The following is a 17,072-nucleotide window of genomic DNA, read 5'->3' on the forward strand; positions in this document are numbered from 1 at the left end:
AAGTGTTTGTTTGACCCATCCCAACCCAACCACCTTCTTATGTGGACATTTTCATTCTTAACAATACATCACCTGATGCAGATAGGTTACATTGGAGTTAGAGGGCAGAATAAAATCAGCTTCATTTGTCTTATACAATCATACACCGTACAATGTCCAGTGAAACTATTCCTCTGCATTTAACCCATCCTAAGTATAGGAGCAGTAAATGACCAACTCTGAGCCAGTGCCTTTGGTCATGGGCTCTGACTGGAGAATTAACCTAACATACATGAACTTGTGTTTGGGGAAACCGGAGCACCCAGAGAAAACCCACACAAATCAAACCCAAGACCGTCTTGCTGTGAGGTGACAGTGCTAACCACTGATACATTGTGCTGCTTTAAGAGAACGGGTTGGCTAGCTTCTTCTCCCTGTTTCCAGTATTTGTGCTGAGGAGAAGACACTGCAACATTAACATTCACTTTTTCCTGCCTGCTGAAATATTTTCAGGCTTTTGGTTGGCTGGGAGCAAGAAGATACCTTTGATGGGACTTCCCAACACAGAAAGTACTGTATTAATATTAATATTATACAGGTTGAGCAATGTTGCCTTTCCAGATCAACAAACACTAAAATGCACTATTCAAAATGGTGCAGTCAAATGTCCAGATCTCTGTCCTTGATAAGAAGTAAAAGAACTGAATTTTCAATTCTTGTGGAACATTGAAATACGACATACAGCAGGGATCTAACTAGTGTTAACCACAGAATCACTGTGTCACGCCAACCTCTTTAATGGCTTAAACTATTTAATGCTACTTACTTCTGACCACCATTGCTGCACCAAATAATACATTTTCTAAGGTAGATTATCAGGAGAACCGCCAATCAAAGTGCTTCTTTGGATTGAATGACAAGCAAAGTTTTCTGATTGCCTTTTGATAAACAGATTATTCAGATTATCTTTTGTCATTACTAAAGCACACAACAGTCTATGTTTAAGTTTAAGACTCCTGCAAAGATGTGACAAGTTTCAGATAATCCAATAGACTTAAGGTCAATTTATGTGCTCGGTATAAAGTATAGCTATTTTATACAATTACAACTATGTTATATTCTATTAATATATTATCTGTTTGTATACTATGGATACTTCACAGGAGGCGTTAAAGGTGTTGACTTCATCAGATCGTGTACATTCACATCGACATTCAAACTTGTGCACTTCCGACCACATGGCAGTTTTTTATGTTGTTGTTTCAAGTTTGTTTTTTGAAAGTAACACCATATGCATAAGATTCTTCAGCACGGTTAGTCAGAATAATGATTCCTTTCAATCACAGGCGCCGTGTGACTTCTTGTCTGTGAGCTCTTTGTGATACCCTCTGCTTTTTTAAGCATCTGTGTCCAGCTCGAGCAGACATAGACGTTATGGTTGCGGAGATCACCTAATGGAAAGACAGGATTCGGTCACAGATGGGGGGTCAAGTGATCTCCCTTCTCTGGAAGGATCTTTCAGATGGTTGTGGTGAGACTAATTGTAATAGCATGCAAAATGGATGCATTACTTTTATCTTCATTAACAAAGAGACTTTTTCTTTTTCTGTTCCTCTTTTTCTAAGATTCTTCTACTCTTGCAGCTTCTGATTAAAGCAAAAATGTTCTGTGTTCTTTGGAATTGAAAGAGGCATGTGGTCACTTGCCTCAGTCAACAAAGTAGTGAATGTTGTGGGTGATACACAACCCAATTTATTAGACAAATATGTTAGACTCTAATTTGCAATATTGTTTCTTTGAAAAACTTGTCACTGTGAAGTAAAAGTGTACATTTTAAAAAGCATACTGTTTTGTTGCCAAAATGGTACTCTGGCTCCATTTTCAAACATCTGCAAAGAACGGTTCAACCTACTGTTAAAAGTTTGCCATAATTTTGATCTTGCACAACACAACCACTTAAACTGCTTTAACTTTAATAAACTCATACTAATCTTGTAGAGCTTAAACACAGTCTTCAAAGACCAAGAGGAAGCTGCAGAAAGCTCCACTCAAGGTTGATCATTAAAATGGGGTTGTAAACTACACTTTCTATTTGGTTTTAATGCTTTTATTTCTTCTTCAGCACTGGAAACAAAATTGAATTAATTTAGTTTGGCCTAATAAAAGCAAATGTTTTGTGAACATGTTTATACTCGTAGAATAAATATGCCTGTCTGATTATAATGTGAGCTCCCTAACTTGGAAAATTACATTTTGAAGGCCGAAACGATTGCCCATTTAACAGTTTTTAAAACCAGTGACAAGCTACATTGCGGTGGTGAGTTGCTGTACACCAAAGCTATCAGGGAGGGTAACTATAATTTAAAGTTAAGTTAAGTTAAACAACATTTTGATTGATTTGATGGACATGAGTTGAAAATAAAATATTGTGCTCAGTCACAGACAAATACAGGGAAGAAGAAAGCTGGGACACATGTAACCAATGAGTCACAGTGGTGAAATGTGTATTTCAGTAAATACTTTAGTAGTACTCAACTAATACCTCAAATGTACTGCACTTTCAGAGGGAAATACATATATACTACATTTATTTGACAGCTGCAGTCAGATTGCAGATTCAGATACATTTTAAAGGCACATCATATTACCAGTACATAAAATATGAATATATGATATATATTAAAATAGCTCCTCAAACAACTACAACATCAAAATGCTTCTTAAATGTTTATGCATCAGTGATAACAATTCAATAATATAATGATATGGTCTTCTGTCTTCAGTTCTTTAATTTTTTAAGTATATTTTGCTGATAATGCTTCGGGACTGCATTTTAAACACAGGACTTTTGCTTATAATTAAGTCCAGTAAGTACAAAAGGAGTTCACATACCCAAAACTATCTGAATGCTGCATTTTTTTCTTTTAACTTAATCAAATTCTATGTTCAGCTCAAGAGAGTAAATGCACTGACATTTCAGCTATGCCTTCAACAGTGTGCAATAGTCATTTAGCTATATTTAATAGGATCTGGGTTTTTAAAAAAACTGTGACGCTCTATTTAAGAATGCTAATAATTTAAATTATGAAACAATTAACTGTCAGAGAGGGCAGACAGGGTAACTATAGCTGCTTTAGGGTAATATTTGGTCACATTCAGTCAGCACATCATATTGTGATTTCTGCTATACAGGGTCGTGACCTGCTTCCTGTGCTGCTGCTCTCCCCAGACCTCTGCTGGCAGAGCTGAAACGGCAAAGCCACACTGGTAGGTTGTGTGAGAGGACAAGTGGATTTGGCATGCACATCAGAGCGTGATACCCAAGCATTTTGGTCCTATCACATGCCACACACACACTCACACACTCACACAAGTACAACACACACAGAGAGCATTCTTGGTCGTGTAAAATGGATTGTAACACTGGCCACTGTAATGAAATGATGCCAGCAACCCACAGTGTTCCTTTACAGCCAAACTCACTAAAGGTTTCAGTGTACTCTCAGCGTCCAGTGTTGTTACAGGAGTTTCAACAACTATTTTTTTTTTTTTACATTGTAAATAATCTGTGTTTCTTGTTCTGACTGCAGACAAGGAAGCAACCATGTTTACATTTTACGAACTTAAAATTAGAGTCAAGTTCTTAATTTGACCAATAAAACCTGTTTCAATTAATAGAAAAAACCTTCTGGTTGTTTTTTAGTCAGATCTTTGAAGGGATTTTGAGCAGAGTGACAAATATCATCAGGGACAAATTCTCCCAAACTGTTTGTTCATTGATTTAGTCTCAGTCATGTTCATGCCTGCTTCAGGGGAATCTGTTCATCTGTGATCTTTCACATTTAGGTGTTAGTGTAACCTGTTTATTGAACACCCAGTAGCAACACAGACTTACTCCTTGTGTAACTGCAATGATGCCCCTCTCTTAGAAAAACTGACACTAAACCAAAAGCTGCCTTATCTTAGGGACATCGTAGGCGGCCATGACAAGTTATACACCATTTAAAATGTTGCATTATCTCAATGCGTTTGTGCCGGTCTGAGGCGAATCATCAAAGACACGAGATCAGCGGTTGGCTATGACATGGTACCTTGTTTATGCACAACTCAGAGTAGCAGGCATTGCGTTAAACTCTCACAACCAACGCCATCTTTGCATAAACAAATGTTAAACAAACTGGTGAAGTGAACGTGTGATTTCATGTGACAGTAAAACAGAAGGAGGTCCTTTTATTGGTTCTCTGTTGCGTTAAACAGAAGAGGACAGGTGAGCTCTGCTGTGGGGTGATAAGAGCCTCGGGATATACAGACAACAGGTTTCTTAACGTAGTCCTATTGTGTAAGGAGGATAAAGGAGCACTGTTGCACTTCCCGAGACGCAGAGGAGACAACAATCATCATCTCTGGCTTTGTCATGTGCCTTGTATTTTCTGCTTAATTGTTCCTTGTTATTTCCTGGCTTCAAAGTGTGAGATCGCTCCCATTTGAAGACTTCAGATTGTCTGTATTTGTGCAGTGCATTGTCCACCATCTTTATTGTCTTCCACCTGTTCCCATAGTGCTCAAGCTCTTTCTTTCCTCCAGAAAGACCTATCTCCAGTGTCACATCACTGGCTTGTGTTGCTTGTGCCAAGTGAAGGTGTTATTGAGGATACACAGAATTCACACTATAATGAGCAGTGACAGGATGTCATCCACTCTGCCACAGATCAACCCCCAGCCCGCTGCTGCCACCCCTGCACCCACCTGCACCCATCCAGCTGAGTCCTCCTGTTTGTATGATGTCAGCCCGCACACCTCGCTTGTTTCCACAGAGTTGTTGTAGCCGCAGAGAAGATTGGCCTGTTGATGATGTCGCAACAAGGAGGCAACATTCTCTCTGTCCCTTGTTCCTCAGCCTGACCTGATATGACTGAGTTGTCTTCTCAGTTTTTCCACAGTTGTGCCATCGTTTGGTATTTTCCTTGTCCTCCTTCTGGTACCTCTGATCTCCTTGGAATTCAAAAGAGAGCTGCCCTCTCTAAGTGGCCTTTGGCTGTGTTTGATCACTGGTTGAGTTATAGATGTCTCCATGACTCATAACTCAGACTCCAGACTCAGATGTCAACATAACATATGTTGTTTTCCCGCTCCCCTACCACACATTGTGCGTGAATAGAGTATGTGGTGATGTAGGAAAGAGTAAGGGATTGTGCTCTAAAGCGGCACTTCCTGAGCTTTTTGGCTTCAGATATCCCAAACTGAAACTGAAATACTCTATGTGACTCAGAGGTGTGTTGTGTCTCTCCTCTGATTGAGTTTTTTTTTTACAAAGAAAGGTTCTGATGCCTTCAGTCTTCTTGACCCAGGGTTGGGAACCGTTACTTCTCTAAAGGGCCGTTTCAAAAAGTCATTGTTCTACACACTGTAGTCTTTATGGTTGCATGAAATGAGGTCCTCTGTTGTACATTTGAGAATTTATTGCATTTTCCAAACCAGCAGCCTTGCCTTTGCAGACTTCATTTTATTATAGCTCTTTGTTTCTTATATATGTACTGTATAGAGCTGGCTAGGAGGAGACTGAACAGCGGGAGTTCAAGCAAGGTTCACACGTATGGCTAACTTGTTCCAAATGAGTGTGAGGAATGCCTGCGTACTTGCTCTCCTTATTAACCAAACATCACCTTGTCAGACCCTACATGCCTGTTCAGAGCTCCTCCCTGTGCCACACATAATGAGATGACTATCTCAAATCAGCTTTCTTTAATTAGAGTTACACCACAAAGTAAGCTTTTCGCCAGTCTCCTCCTAAGAGCGCATTTTATACGCTCTCTCTCTCTATCGTGATAAAATAATTCCCATAAGGAAGTGATTACACATTTGGATAATTCTGAGCAGATGTGAAAATGTCTCAACAAGTTGACAAGGCTGTGGTGGAAGTCACTGTTGAAGCAGCATGCAGCACCATCAAGAAACTATGTTCAGAGCCTTGAGCCTGGCAGTAGAGGTAAAATATGAATGGATGGAAGATGATGATAAAACATGATCGATTGTTCACTATTTTAGGGACTTTATGAACTCAGAAACCGCCTCCTTGAAATCGTTAGCAGGCTGTTTATCATAGTGACCACTGTGTTGTATTTGGACAGGCAGATACTGCACGCGTTACTTTGTAATTCAGCCGTGTTGAGGCCAGCCATTGTGGAAGAAAAAAGGCAGCTTATGATTCATGTTTTGAGTACTAGTGCAGATGTAAGAGTATCTTTAAAAACATCTGCCATATTGTCAACAATAAACAGAACTTGTCTTTAGCATTAATATGCCCACACAATGGAAAAAAGCTTCAGGATACTATTAAATGATATTTCTTTTCTTTTTTTTTTACAGTTCAGGCCAGCAGGGTTCATAAGACTGCAGGAGATGCAGTGTTTGTCTGAATGTTTACTGTGCTTTGGGTTTGTTTAAGAACTAAATTGTGAATTTATTAACATCCTGTTTTTTAAACTCTTGTGTTATTTCACTGTCTATATTAAAAAAAGGCTTATTCCTTTTTTATTTTATGGAGTTAATTTAGAGACAATGTAGAACAGAGGATCAGCTCTGACAGACATCTTTCAGAATCACATATAATCTAAACATATTCTGCACGCCATTCACTGAAGACAAAAGGTGTTGTTTGGTTGCGTTTAACACTCCACCCTCGCTTACCAAAAGATAAAAGCATTGTTAAAATTTAAATAGAGTAAAAAAATAATGTTTATATACACTTAATGCCTGTACTTCTCGCCTTTGTTCAGCTCAGACAAAGATAAAGACTAAATTGGTGATGCCTCTCATCAAAGGTGTTTTGTGCTCCTCAATGTGAATAACTAAACACTGTGTATGGAGAAAATACATGTAGATAGGAAGGAGAGGGGGGTGTTCACCTACAAGCAAAAAAGAAACTTTGGTAATTGCCATAACACAAATAATGAGAGGCTATGTGGGAAAGTGTTTGAAGAGCGGTCCTGATCAAGATAAGATTGGAGACATTATCGAGAGAGAGGAAGTGTTTTTCTGTCTGCTGTGGCTGAAAGGAAACTTAAGTGACAGAGTTACTTATATGAGCCAGACGCTGAGCTGAACCCTGCAGAAACAACCAAGCTAAATGGAGTTTAGGGTGTGACGAGGACGAGTGTGATTCAGACACCACTTGTGGTCAGATAATACAAAAACAGGCACATTAGGACTACAAAACTGCTGTTTGGAGCAGCATACGGATCATATAAAGGTGTCCTTTTCTAACATAATTCAAGTGATGGAAAGAGTGAAACAGTAGTCGCCCACTAGTGGACATTGTGTCATAACAATATGAAAACATTGGAATCCCAAACATAAAAAAAGAAAACTACAAGAAACTATAACCGTAAGTCTTTTTGAAATTAACTGTTTTTGTTGAGCTCTTACGGGGCCTTGATAAGGAGGCTTTAATAAACTGTTTTTCTATTCAAAGCTGTTGTTTTCAGTTCACTTCTAGAAGAAGTTACTTTAAATTTAGAAAAACATTATGATTTTACATTCATCATCTGGCCTCTTCACATGAAGAAAAAATTGAACACAAACAAACAACTATAAAATATAGTGTGATCAATGTAGTAAAGTAAAATCTGGCAACTGATCTATAGTACAACATACTTGACTTTTTATTTGGATGAAAATTGGAACAGTACAGTATGTTGATTAATATTCTTGAAATACTTAAAAAAGCATAAAAGCATTAGAATATACAGGATACACTGCAGTCCAGTTATTTCTGTCCTACAAGAGAGAAAAAAATCACCTGTGTCTTTATGTTTGCAAAAATACTACAAACTGAACAATACATTTAAATTCATAATAATGTAAGTGATGCAAAATGTATCTGCACACTGCAAACTCTTTTCTTTTGGGTGTAATTGTCAACAGCTGCAGAACAAATGAATACCAGGCTAATAATGATTAGGATAACAGAGGCAAGACCTGGTGTATGTGAACCAATAATATTTGCAGGGAGACGGGATTATTCGCTTTATTTGCGTGTCTGTGTGATTTCAAAAACATACCTGTTGTAGCTTTTAGAGAGAGAGAAGTTGGATATTTGTAAGAGAACATGCTTTCCGTAAGAGAAATTTGCCATTGTTTGGATTTCACATGATTGATGCTTGACTTAATCCAGTGCTCTTTGCGCCTTCCCAGGAGGGTGAGGCGGTCTCTTTGTGCTTTTCTGTCCCATGTGAAGCAAACCAAAGCGGGAGAGTGAGGGTCATAGCTATTCGGCAGGGTACCAGATCCTTCCCACCGGCACATCTGCATGTGAAATCGCCATTTCACCCCTCCACACTCCCTAATTGTTGCTAAAATTATTTGTGAAATTGCCTTCCACCAGGAGTGTTTTCCACGGCAATTGTCACACAATTTTATATGCACGGTGGGCCCACAGAGTTGACACATGCACCTCTTCTTTTCTGCCATATGTGCTCTTTTTATTCGAGTTTAATAGTAGCGCTTTTTTTTTTTTTTAACAATTACCTTTAAGCAATTACTCTTGTGCGTACTCGAGGGCAAGTCAACCTGTTGTCATCAATAGCGGGTCGATCCAAATGTTGTAATTACCTCAAAAGCTATAGGAGCGATTTAGATGTTCATGCTGCGCACATTTACTTAATTGAAAGGTTAACAAGCCAAAAGCATCTTATAGTCTAACCTTCGCCAAGCAGGGCTGCTTTTTGCGCAGCATTTGTCCATTCAGACTCCACATCATCAACTCTAGACTCAATTATTTGGGGCCGAGATTTTTTATTCACACGAAGGTCTGCGTGTGCACCGGTGCATCTATGGAAGAATAACTTTGGATGCAGACGTTTATAGACTATTGAGGTTTAATCGAAAACAGCATAATTTTGGTCAATGAATTAAAATATTTTTTCCAAATATGATTTTTTTTTTAATCGGAATTTAATTCTTTATTTGCAGACATTATGAAAAGTCATGTATTTTAAGAAACTTGAGGTTGTGTGTTTTAAATAAACGAAATTATTTCAGTTTTAATTTCTAGCTTTCTTTGCTGTTATAGATGTAGTTTATATGGACTATAGCCTATGCTTTTTTAAATTTACTGAGATTCTCCTGATCAATCAAAGAAAGAAAGAAAGAAAATCATAATTTTGAAAGCATTAATATTCCACAGGTTTGATCAGCTGAATGTCACGGAAGCAGACACATTTAGAAAAGACAGGCTTTAGAATAACATTTAGATATAATAACATTTTGAGCTGGTTTTTGGTGTATGGGGTCTTATGAGGGAGGCAGCAGTGAATTAAAAGTGGAATGTGTTACTCTGATTGGTCCGTCGGCTTCTGGCTAAACCCACTCTCTTTCATCCATAAAAGAAAGGCCAGGGAGCCTATGGGAGCGCTCGGCTGTCTCCTCCTACGACATGCACGAAAGTTGGCCACTTAAACTACTTCCAACCAGCCAGCAGACATTATACTGAACCCAAACTACACCAAGGGAAAAGAATAACAGTGCATTTTTTTCCCCACCTTACACACAACTTTAAGTGCAACTGCTCTATTTTGCAATTTTTTTTACATTTTATTTGTAGCTGCCGTTATTTATTTTTATTTTTGGCTCGTCCATCGCACCAGAGGAGCGCATCACTTTGATTTTTCCCCCGGTGGAAGAAGGGCTTGTCCAGTTTCTCCGCCTGGGATTGGGATTTGACAGCAAGACTCAGCATCTGTTCGAGCATTTTGAAGACATTCCGGTTTTTTTTTTTGACTTGGACTTTGTGAGAGTAGCAGGTTCGAGTCCGTTGTGTTGTTTTGTCTGAGTAGCTAAATGATGGCTACTTTACCAGGAACTGTGCCTCGGATGGTGCGCCCTGGGCCGGGCCAGAACTACCCCCGAACCGGCTTCCCCCTGGAAGGTAAGACAAATGACAACATGTGTGTTGATGTTTGAACTTGTGCTGTGACAAAACTCCTCGGTACTCCGCTCTGTCAGCCTGATATTCACACTCGGAGCACAGTTTGTTACCGGCGACATGCTGGGAAATAAAAAGGTGGGTGAACAAATGCGACCTCCAGTCAGTGCTGATTAAAGTTAACAACCTGAATCAAAAGTGAATTATAGTTGGAGAAAAGCATCAGTTCGTGCTTTGATAACCAACCAGCCCTTTAACATATCTTATACTCATTCAGCCTGTTATTATGTTATTGTTTATGAATGTATGTATCTGTATTTATTTGTAACTGATTTGTGTTTGGAGTTCAGACATATCTTCTCCCGGTAATTCCTGCTTATTGCACAGAATATACTTGAATTATTTATATTAATTACGATTTATTTATTAATAGTATTATTAGTATTTGTTTTATGTTTTTGATCATTTGACGTTCAAATTATATATATGTTCTATTAATAATAATTTTAGGCCTACAGAATAAATACAATTATTCTTTGTGCTAAAATTGCAGCCAATCTAAGACTAATTTACCTTTATAATACTTTAGCTGAAAGAATAATCAGATGCTTTTCTTTGTACATTTTAAGAAACATTTCTTACCAGTCCAACTTTTATTGTTACACACACACTCCAAAAAAAAAAGCAATCTAATTGGTAATTTTATAAAATTTTGATGTCCACACTCAAGTCGTCTGAACATATGGGCGGAAAAAAGATCACTTTGTATTTGCATGCATTTATTGAAACAGTTTTCCCATTACACCCAGTTCGTGCTCAAGTGCTCTGGACTGAAATGTACAAAAACCACGTAGCTCGCAAGTTACTCGAGCTCCGGGATTTGCTCAAGTGTCCTGCTGCTGGAAATGGCAATAATACACACAGCAAAGAGATGACTCAAAGGATCACATCAATATTTGTACAGCATGACTAGGAATAATCAAGGTGGGAAGTGTCACCCTCTTTAGTGTCTCTTGAATGTGAAATTGGATCGTGAAGTGGCCTCGGATACATCCTGTCAGCCAGACAGACGCTGGATGAATCTGGCTCGACGCTCTCTTGAAAATGTATAATATGATAATGTGCGTAAACTGCGTCCCATTAAAAGTCAGCAACACAGCAAACACGCCACTATTTGACAATAACACAAGGCTGAATTAGCTCTCATTTATAGCCTTGGGTGGAGTGAACATTTGAAAAGCTTAAGAGAACTGTTGTTGTTTTTGATGTTTTTTGAGACTTTTATTGTTTATTGTGGCGCAGTATCCACCCCTCTGGGCCAGGGTAGGGTGAACCAGCTCGGCGGTGTGTTCATCAACGGGAGGCCCCTGCCAAATCACATCCGACACAAGATAGTGGAGATGGCCCACCACGGCATCCGACCCTGCGTAATCTCGCGACAACTGAGAGTTTCTCACGGTTGCGTCTCCAAGATCCTCTGCCGATACCAGGAGACCGGATCGATCCGTCCGGGGGCCATAGGAGGCAGCAAGCCCAGGGTGAGTGGGATCCAGGAACGGGTCTGTCAGTGGGGTCCCTCATTGCAGCGCGAGGATGAGCGTCACGAGGTGCATGACACCTGAGTGAGCTCAAAGCTGGTGTTATTAAAACAGCCTGATGGAGAGCAAAGATCAAGACCAAAAATAATGTTTTTATCTGGATGTCTGACATCTAATAATAATAATAATAACAATAATAATAATAATAATAATAGCTGACCAGTGACTTATGTGTCCTTAAATTACAAATACATTGACATTACAGCCCACCTGTAACATCCTTTTTTTGGATATAACAAACTTGCAGGTGATATTTTGTTTTTCCTAAATATTTGAATAAATATATTTAACGTCATCTAAACTAAATTATGAAATCATTTACCTAAAAAATAACTTAAATAAGTGATTGATTGTACATATTGTGAACATTTAATAATAAATAATGGGGGTTTTCCATTATATTATTTTGTATTATATGTATATATATATGTGTGTATGTGTAAAATAAGCTATTTTATTTATAGTGCCGTTCACTGATACTACAATATTCCTATTTAAAAAATATAGGTCCACATAATTTATAGTTATGTTTTATAGGATCACATTTTTTGTTCTTTAAAAATTCCTCTTAATTAAAACTGTCTGAAATTTCTCCTTTTCCCTCCTTTTTTTTTTTTTTTTTCCCTGCCTTTACACCATTTCAAACCTAAAGCAGGTGGCAACTCCTGACGTGGAGAAGCGGATCGAGGAGTACAAGAGAGAAAACCCGGGTATGTTCAGCTGGGAGATCCGGGATAAGCTGCTGAAGGACGGGGTGTGCGACAGAAGCACAGTTCCTTCAGGTGAGGCTTCATCTGGTAAGCTGCACTTTTTTTTTTTCTTATTACGAGCGAACACTGCAGCATCACTTCTGAACATCACTTTGAATCCAACATGTTTTAAGCTCCTCAGTTACTGATAATAAAATGTTTCAGTGTAGCAGGAAGCACACCTATAGCTGTTTGACCCAGAAAAAAAATCACCCTGTTGGGGAAATATGCCTTTGCTGCTCGATAGTTTTTTTGTTTGTTTTTTTTAATTATTGCATTTACAGTATCATTTTACTCCTTTAATATAGAGTTTTATTTTAAACATTTTCTCAACGCAGCTGCTTCATGTAAAACTTTTTCCTGTGCTATTTTTATTTTTTTTTGTATGGTATCCTTCTAAAAAAAATGTATGATAGGATTACTATGGTTCTTTTATGGGTTTTAGGGCTAATCACCCATTTACCTTTTTGTTGCCATTAGTGAGCTCCATCAGCCGCGTTTTGAGGGCCCGATTTGGCAAAAAAGATGACGAGGATGACTGTGATAAGAAGGATGAAGATGGAGAAAAGAAAACAAAGCATAGCATCGATGGCATCCTCGGTGATAAATGTAAGTTAACAGCAGAAAGTATTTGGCCCTTTTGTATATGTCTGAAATAACTAATTATTATTATTATTATTATTATTATCATCATTATTATTATTATTATTATTATTACTACTATGTAGAGTATATCACATCCTTGTAGGCAGGAAGTAATTGTTTTAAACAGACTTCCTACTTTACGTCCTCTTGGGAAATTGTCCCTCATCCGAGCTGCAGCTAAACGCAGAGAATTTATTCCTGCTTTTAACTCCGAGCCAGCAGTTGTTCATTCACTCAATTATTTATGAGAGCCTTGGCAGAAGGTATTTAACTGCAGAAAATTAATTTGTGTAGCGAATTCCTCCTCATTCATTCACTCATTTAACGACCTCTAAACGACAGCTGACAGTTGACCCATTTCACAATCGATGTCAGTTCACTGACATTTCACCACTTGTCAGTTAAAGTGGAAATCAATGTTCATATTATTATTTGCTCTATTAGTAATGCTGCGAGGAGGGAGAAATAAATCTTTGATGCAGGTATTCGCTGTCAGTGTTTGTCAATAAGATTATAATAACCTTAAAATCTAGCGGTATCTCTTGTGGTATTTTTGTAGCCTATTTTACTTTTTTTTTTAATAAAATATTGCACGTGAGAAATGACACATTGGGAGGATTAGATTTTTTTTTAAATTAGAAAATGTGAGATTGTTTAATTTTGTGAGAGAGTTGTTTGACATTTTACGAGACAAACCTCTGATTTTATTGTCATATTTTATTGTCACATTATATTTAGAGCTGTTTTTTCTTGCCCATGGTGTTAAAAAAATGCTTCCAAAACCATATAAAGGTTTTGCCCCTTTTTGATGATCAAACATGACTGAATGGGGTTTAGATAAGAGTTCACAAAAGCCTCCCTTTTTCGCCTCAAAAAGACACTGCCAAAAATTTTTCAAACTTGAAGATGAACTTCACGAGAAAAACCTCCCCTCCATTGACGCTTTTCTAAAGTGAAGAGTCCGAGGTACAAAAGCAAATCCTGGAAAGCAGGGCAGCGAAAAGGAGAGTATGGGCCCGTCCATTCTCATTCAAAAACCGGGTAAAAGAGAGAGAAAACTTTGGACAAAGGGCAAGGAGAGACATAAAAGGAGATGAATTATTCAGTACGCCCCGCTGGTAGATAGTTTTGTAATTTTATATAATGGCCCGTTGGAGAAGAATCAGTTGATAGCGTGAAAACGGTCCCTTTTTTCTGTCACACCACGCATTAATGTTATGAGAAAAATGTGACAATTTTGTTGCAAATGTCTCCAGTGTTCAAATAGTCGGTCTGTAAACCCTGCTGGCTGTAAATGACCAACGTGTATTTTTTTTTTTTTTTTTTTGGAGACTCTGCTCGTTACGCACAACTCAGCCGCGTAAAACCGAGGACACGTTGTTTTTTTTTTTTTATAGTAATGTGATAGTTTGACTTGAAAAGTGTTAACCACATTATCACTGCATTATTGTTGACTCTCTACTGTTGGTACAAAATATCCTGCTTCTAGTTTTTTTTCCCCTCTTTGCGCTGCTTGTGTTTTAAATTGGGACTCAATTACGTTGCTATAAAAAGAGACGCACCCTTTGCGTAATGCAGTTTAGACTACCGGCATCCGGATGGCATCTAATAATGTTAATACTTATTAGAGTAAGCACTGGAAACGATGGTTGCTGAATAGGTGGCTGTGTTCGTGCCGGGTGTAATAGCTCGCAGGCATGGTAAGAAATGTATTTATCCCCAATCAGCCCCTCACTCTCCGAGTTTGAAGCACAGCCCTTATGTGGAGAGGGGTTTTAAAGCAGATTAAATAGAGCCTTTTATTTCTTTTCACTTTCATCTCAGAGCGGAGCTCACAGTGGCTCGCCCAGGGCACAAAATTCATGAGATTTTTTTTTTTTCGTTTACTTATCCAGATTTTAAGACTTTATTTATTTATCTATTTGTTTATTAGGCCTGTGTATTTGATTTTCTCAGAGGTTACATCACGGATTTATCCCAGCTCTAATCTAGCTTTATTAAACGTGTATTTAGACTGCTAACCATATTATAATATTGTCAGTTTTATTTTGTTAAGTGGAGTTATTTCTCAGGCGAATGTAGTGCTTGGTGCTAAACCAACCAGAAGTTAGCGTATGCACCGAAAATAGTTCCACCTTTTCACGCTGATGTGTTGGTTTTATTATTCTTATTATTAATCTCGTGTGTGGATCACTGAGCAGAAATCTTGTTCCACCCAATTTTAATTTTATTTTATTTATTGGACAATGCAATTTAACATAGCTCCAATACAAACCATGAAACTGGTGCGCACTTTAATGCTCATCATACAGCTTTAAAATCCTGTGCCAAAGTTTAATTACGCGCAAGAAATGGGGGAAAGGTTGCACTACATCTGCGCAAACTTGGGCATCCTTTTGTTTTGCGCCACATTGCTCAGAAAGAGAAGGTGAATCAGATGTCCGGCGTCCATCTGCCACACTAATGCAACCAACCTGACCGTTAGATGAGGTGGAGACAGGCGATGGACACTTCAGCAAATCGCAGGATTACCTGAGGTCCTCAAACTAATTAAACAGATGCCAGGTGGGATTATTTCCGCGCATCAGGGAGGGAAAGTGACAGAGCAGCGGAGAGGTGTGAGGAAGTCAGACGAACCAAAGATCCAAGTTAGGGTTGGTTAAGGGGAGGCTACTGTTACATTCAGTGAAATGTCATTTGTAATGGGAGGAATATGATGCGCAAATTGTGATCCTCACTTTGTTTCAAATATATTTGGAGAATATAAGTGTCTCTAGATTTTCCCTTCCCCATTTCTGCCTCAGTGTGTCCTGGAAGTTACCCATAAAGCTTTGTTAATTTACTTCAAACCTCAACAAATTACGCCAAAAAAAGAAGCGTTTTCAGGTTTATCCTCCACTCCCAGGTACAACTGAGTTTTTCTATACAAACAAAGAAACACAAAACGAATAATTTCTGCTGTTATTAATGATAAACTCGCTCTATGGTGATGAAAAGTGTGAAAAGCTGCCCCCTGCGTGCTCTCCACGTCACACACACCACACACACACACACACACACACACACACACACACACACACACACACACACACACACACACACTTTCCCTGTACGCACACACCCAGTCTCTAAGTGTATGGTAATATAATGTAGCTATATTTCGGGTCTAAAGCCGTGCTGAATGAGAAGGACAGGGGAATGAAGCGAGAGACCACTTCAAACAAATCCATCTGGAACAGTGTGTGAGAGAGATTCAGTGAAAGTATGGGGAAGTTATTTAGCTATTAATAACGTTTTTTCCTCAGGCATTGAGAGTGACTCCATCTGCACTTTCTCGCAGCTATTTGGCTGGGTGGAAATTGAGGGAGACCCAAATGTTGGGCAGAGATAACATACCCATCATAGCCCAGACCCTGCGCTGTGCTTCACTGCATTAAACTCGGATTAACCTCCCCTGTCCCCGCAGCCACTCAAGCCACATTTCACTGGAATTTACATCGGTAGGCCTACATTTCTTATAAAGAGGGCAGGAGCTGAAAGACACGACACATTATTATTATTATTATTATTATTATTATTATTATTATTATTATTATTATTATTATTATTATTATGTTGTATTTGCAGTAAATTAATACATTTAAAACAGGTGGACAAATGTTTTATATACAACATTTTTTTGTTTTTTCTTATTTTTAGATGATGTTTGGTTACTTGGCACAGGTGATAGCTCGCTCAGCTAACAAAGGCTACCTATCTTTCTCTTATTATTGGAATAAAAAGGTAGCAGGATGACATGTCTCTGGGATAATATAATATACATATATAATGTACCATATTCCTTTTATGGTATGCTCATTACTATCAGAAATATTAATAATAACACCAAAAACTGATAGTGAGCACAAGCTAACTTAAATTGTAGTTTGTTGGTTGTCAGGTAACCGTTGCCAATAGCAACTATAACTGCTGTAACAGTAGACCTAAAGTGGAGTAAGAAATGGGCTAAAATCATATATTTTGTTGACACTTGACCCGTAGACAGGAGTTAATTTATATATATTTAATGCATTAATTTCCCACATGATAAAATTGGTAGTTTCTTTTTTTTTTTTTTTTTTAATTCAGCACGATTTATTTTATTTAAATACAAAAATGGTGGCATAATTTGTTGTTAAT

At 38.2% G+C, this 17,072-nt stretch overlaps 1 protein-coding gene across 2 annotated transcripts in view; it reads left to right on the forward strand.

Annotated features, from left to right (window-relative positions):
• The first annotated feature begins 9,411 nt into the window (after positions 1-9,411).
• The window catches only part of pax7a (paired box 7a), a 45,670-nt gene continuing 38,009 nt past the window's right edge, over positions 9,412-17,072 (forward strand). Inside the window, exons 1-4 of one of the 2 annotated variants that reach the window (XM_051416099.1) lie at positions 9,412-9,904; positions 11,204-11,439; positions 12,152-12,296; positions 12,729-12,857. In XM_051416099.1, coding sequence (XP_051272059.1) covers positions 9,817-9,904; positions 11,204-11,439; positions 12,152-12,296; positions 12,729-12,857 — 598 coding nt within the window. In that variant the 5' untranslated portion in view covers positions 9,412-9,816. The remainder of the gene's footprint in view (positions 9,905-11,203; positions 11,440-12,151; positions 12,297-12,728; positions 12,858-17,072) is intronic. The other variant, XM_051416100.1, reaches the window with a different exon arrangement.

The sequence above is a fragment of the Dicentrarchus labrax genome, unplaced genomic scaffold (assembly GCF_905237075.1).
Source record: "Dicentrarchus labrax unplaced genomic scaffold, dlabrax2021, whole genome shotgun sequence".
Lineage (NCBI taxonomy): Eukaryota > Metazoa > Chordata > Actinopteri > Moronidae > Dicentrarchus > Dicentrarchus labrax.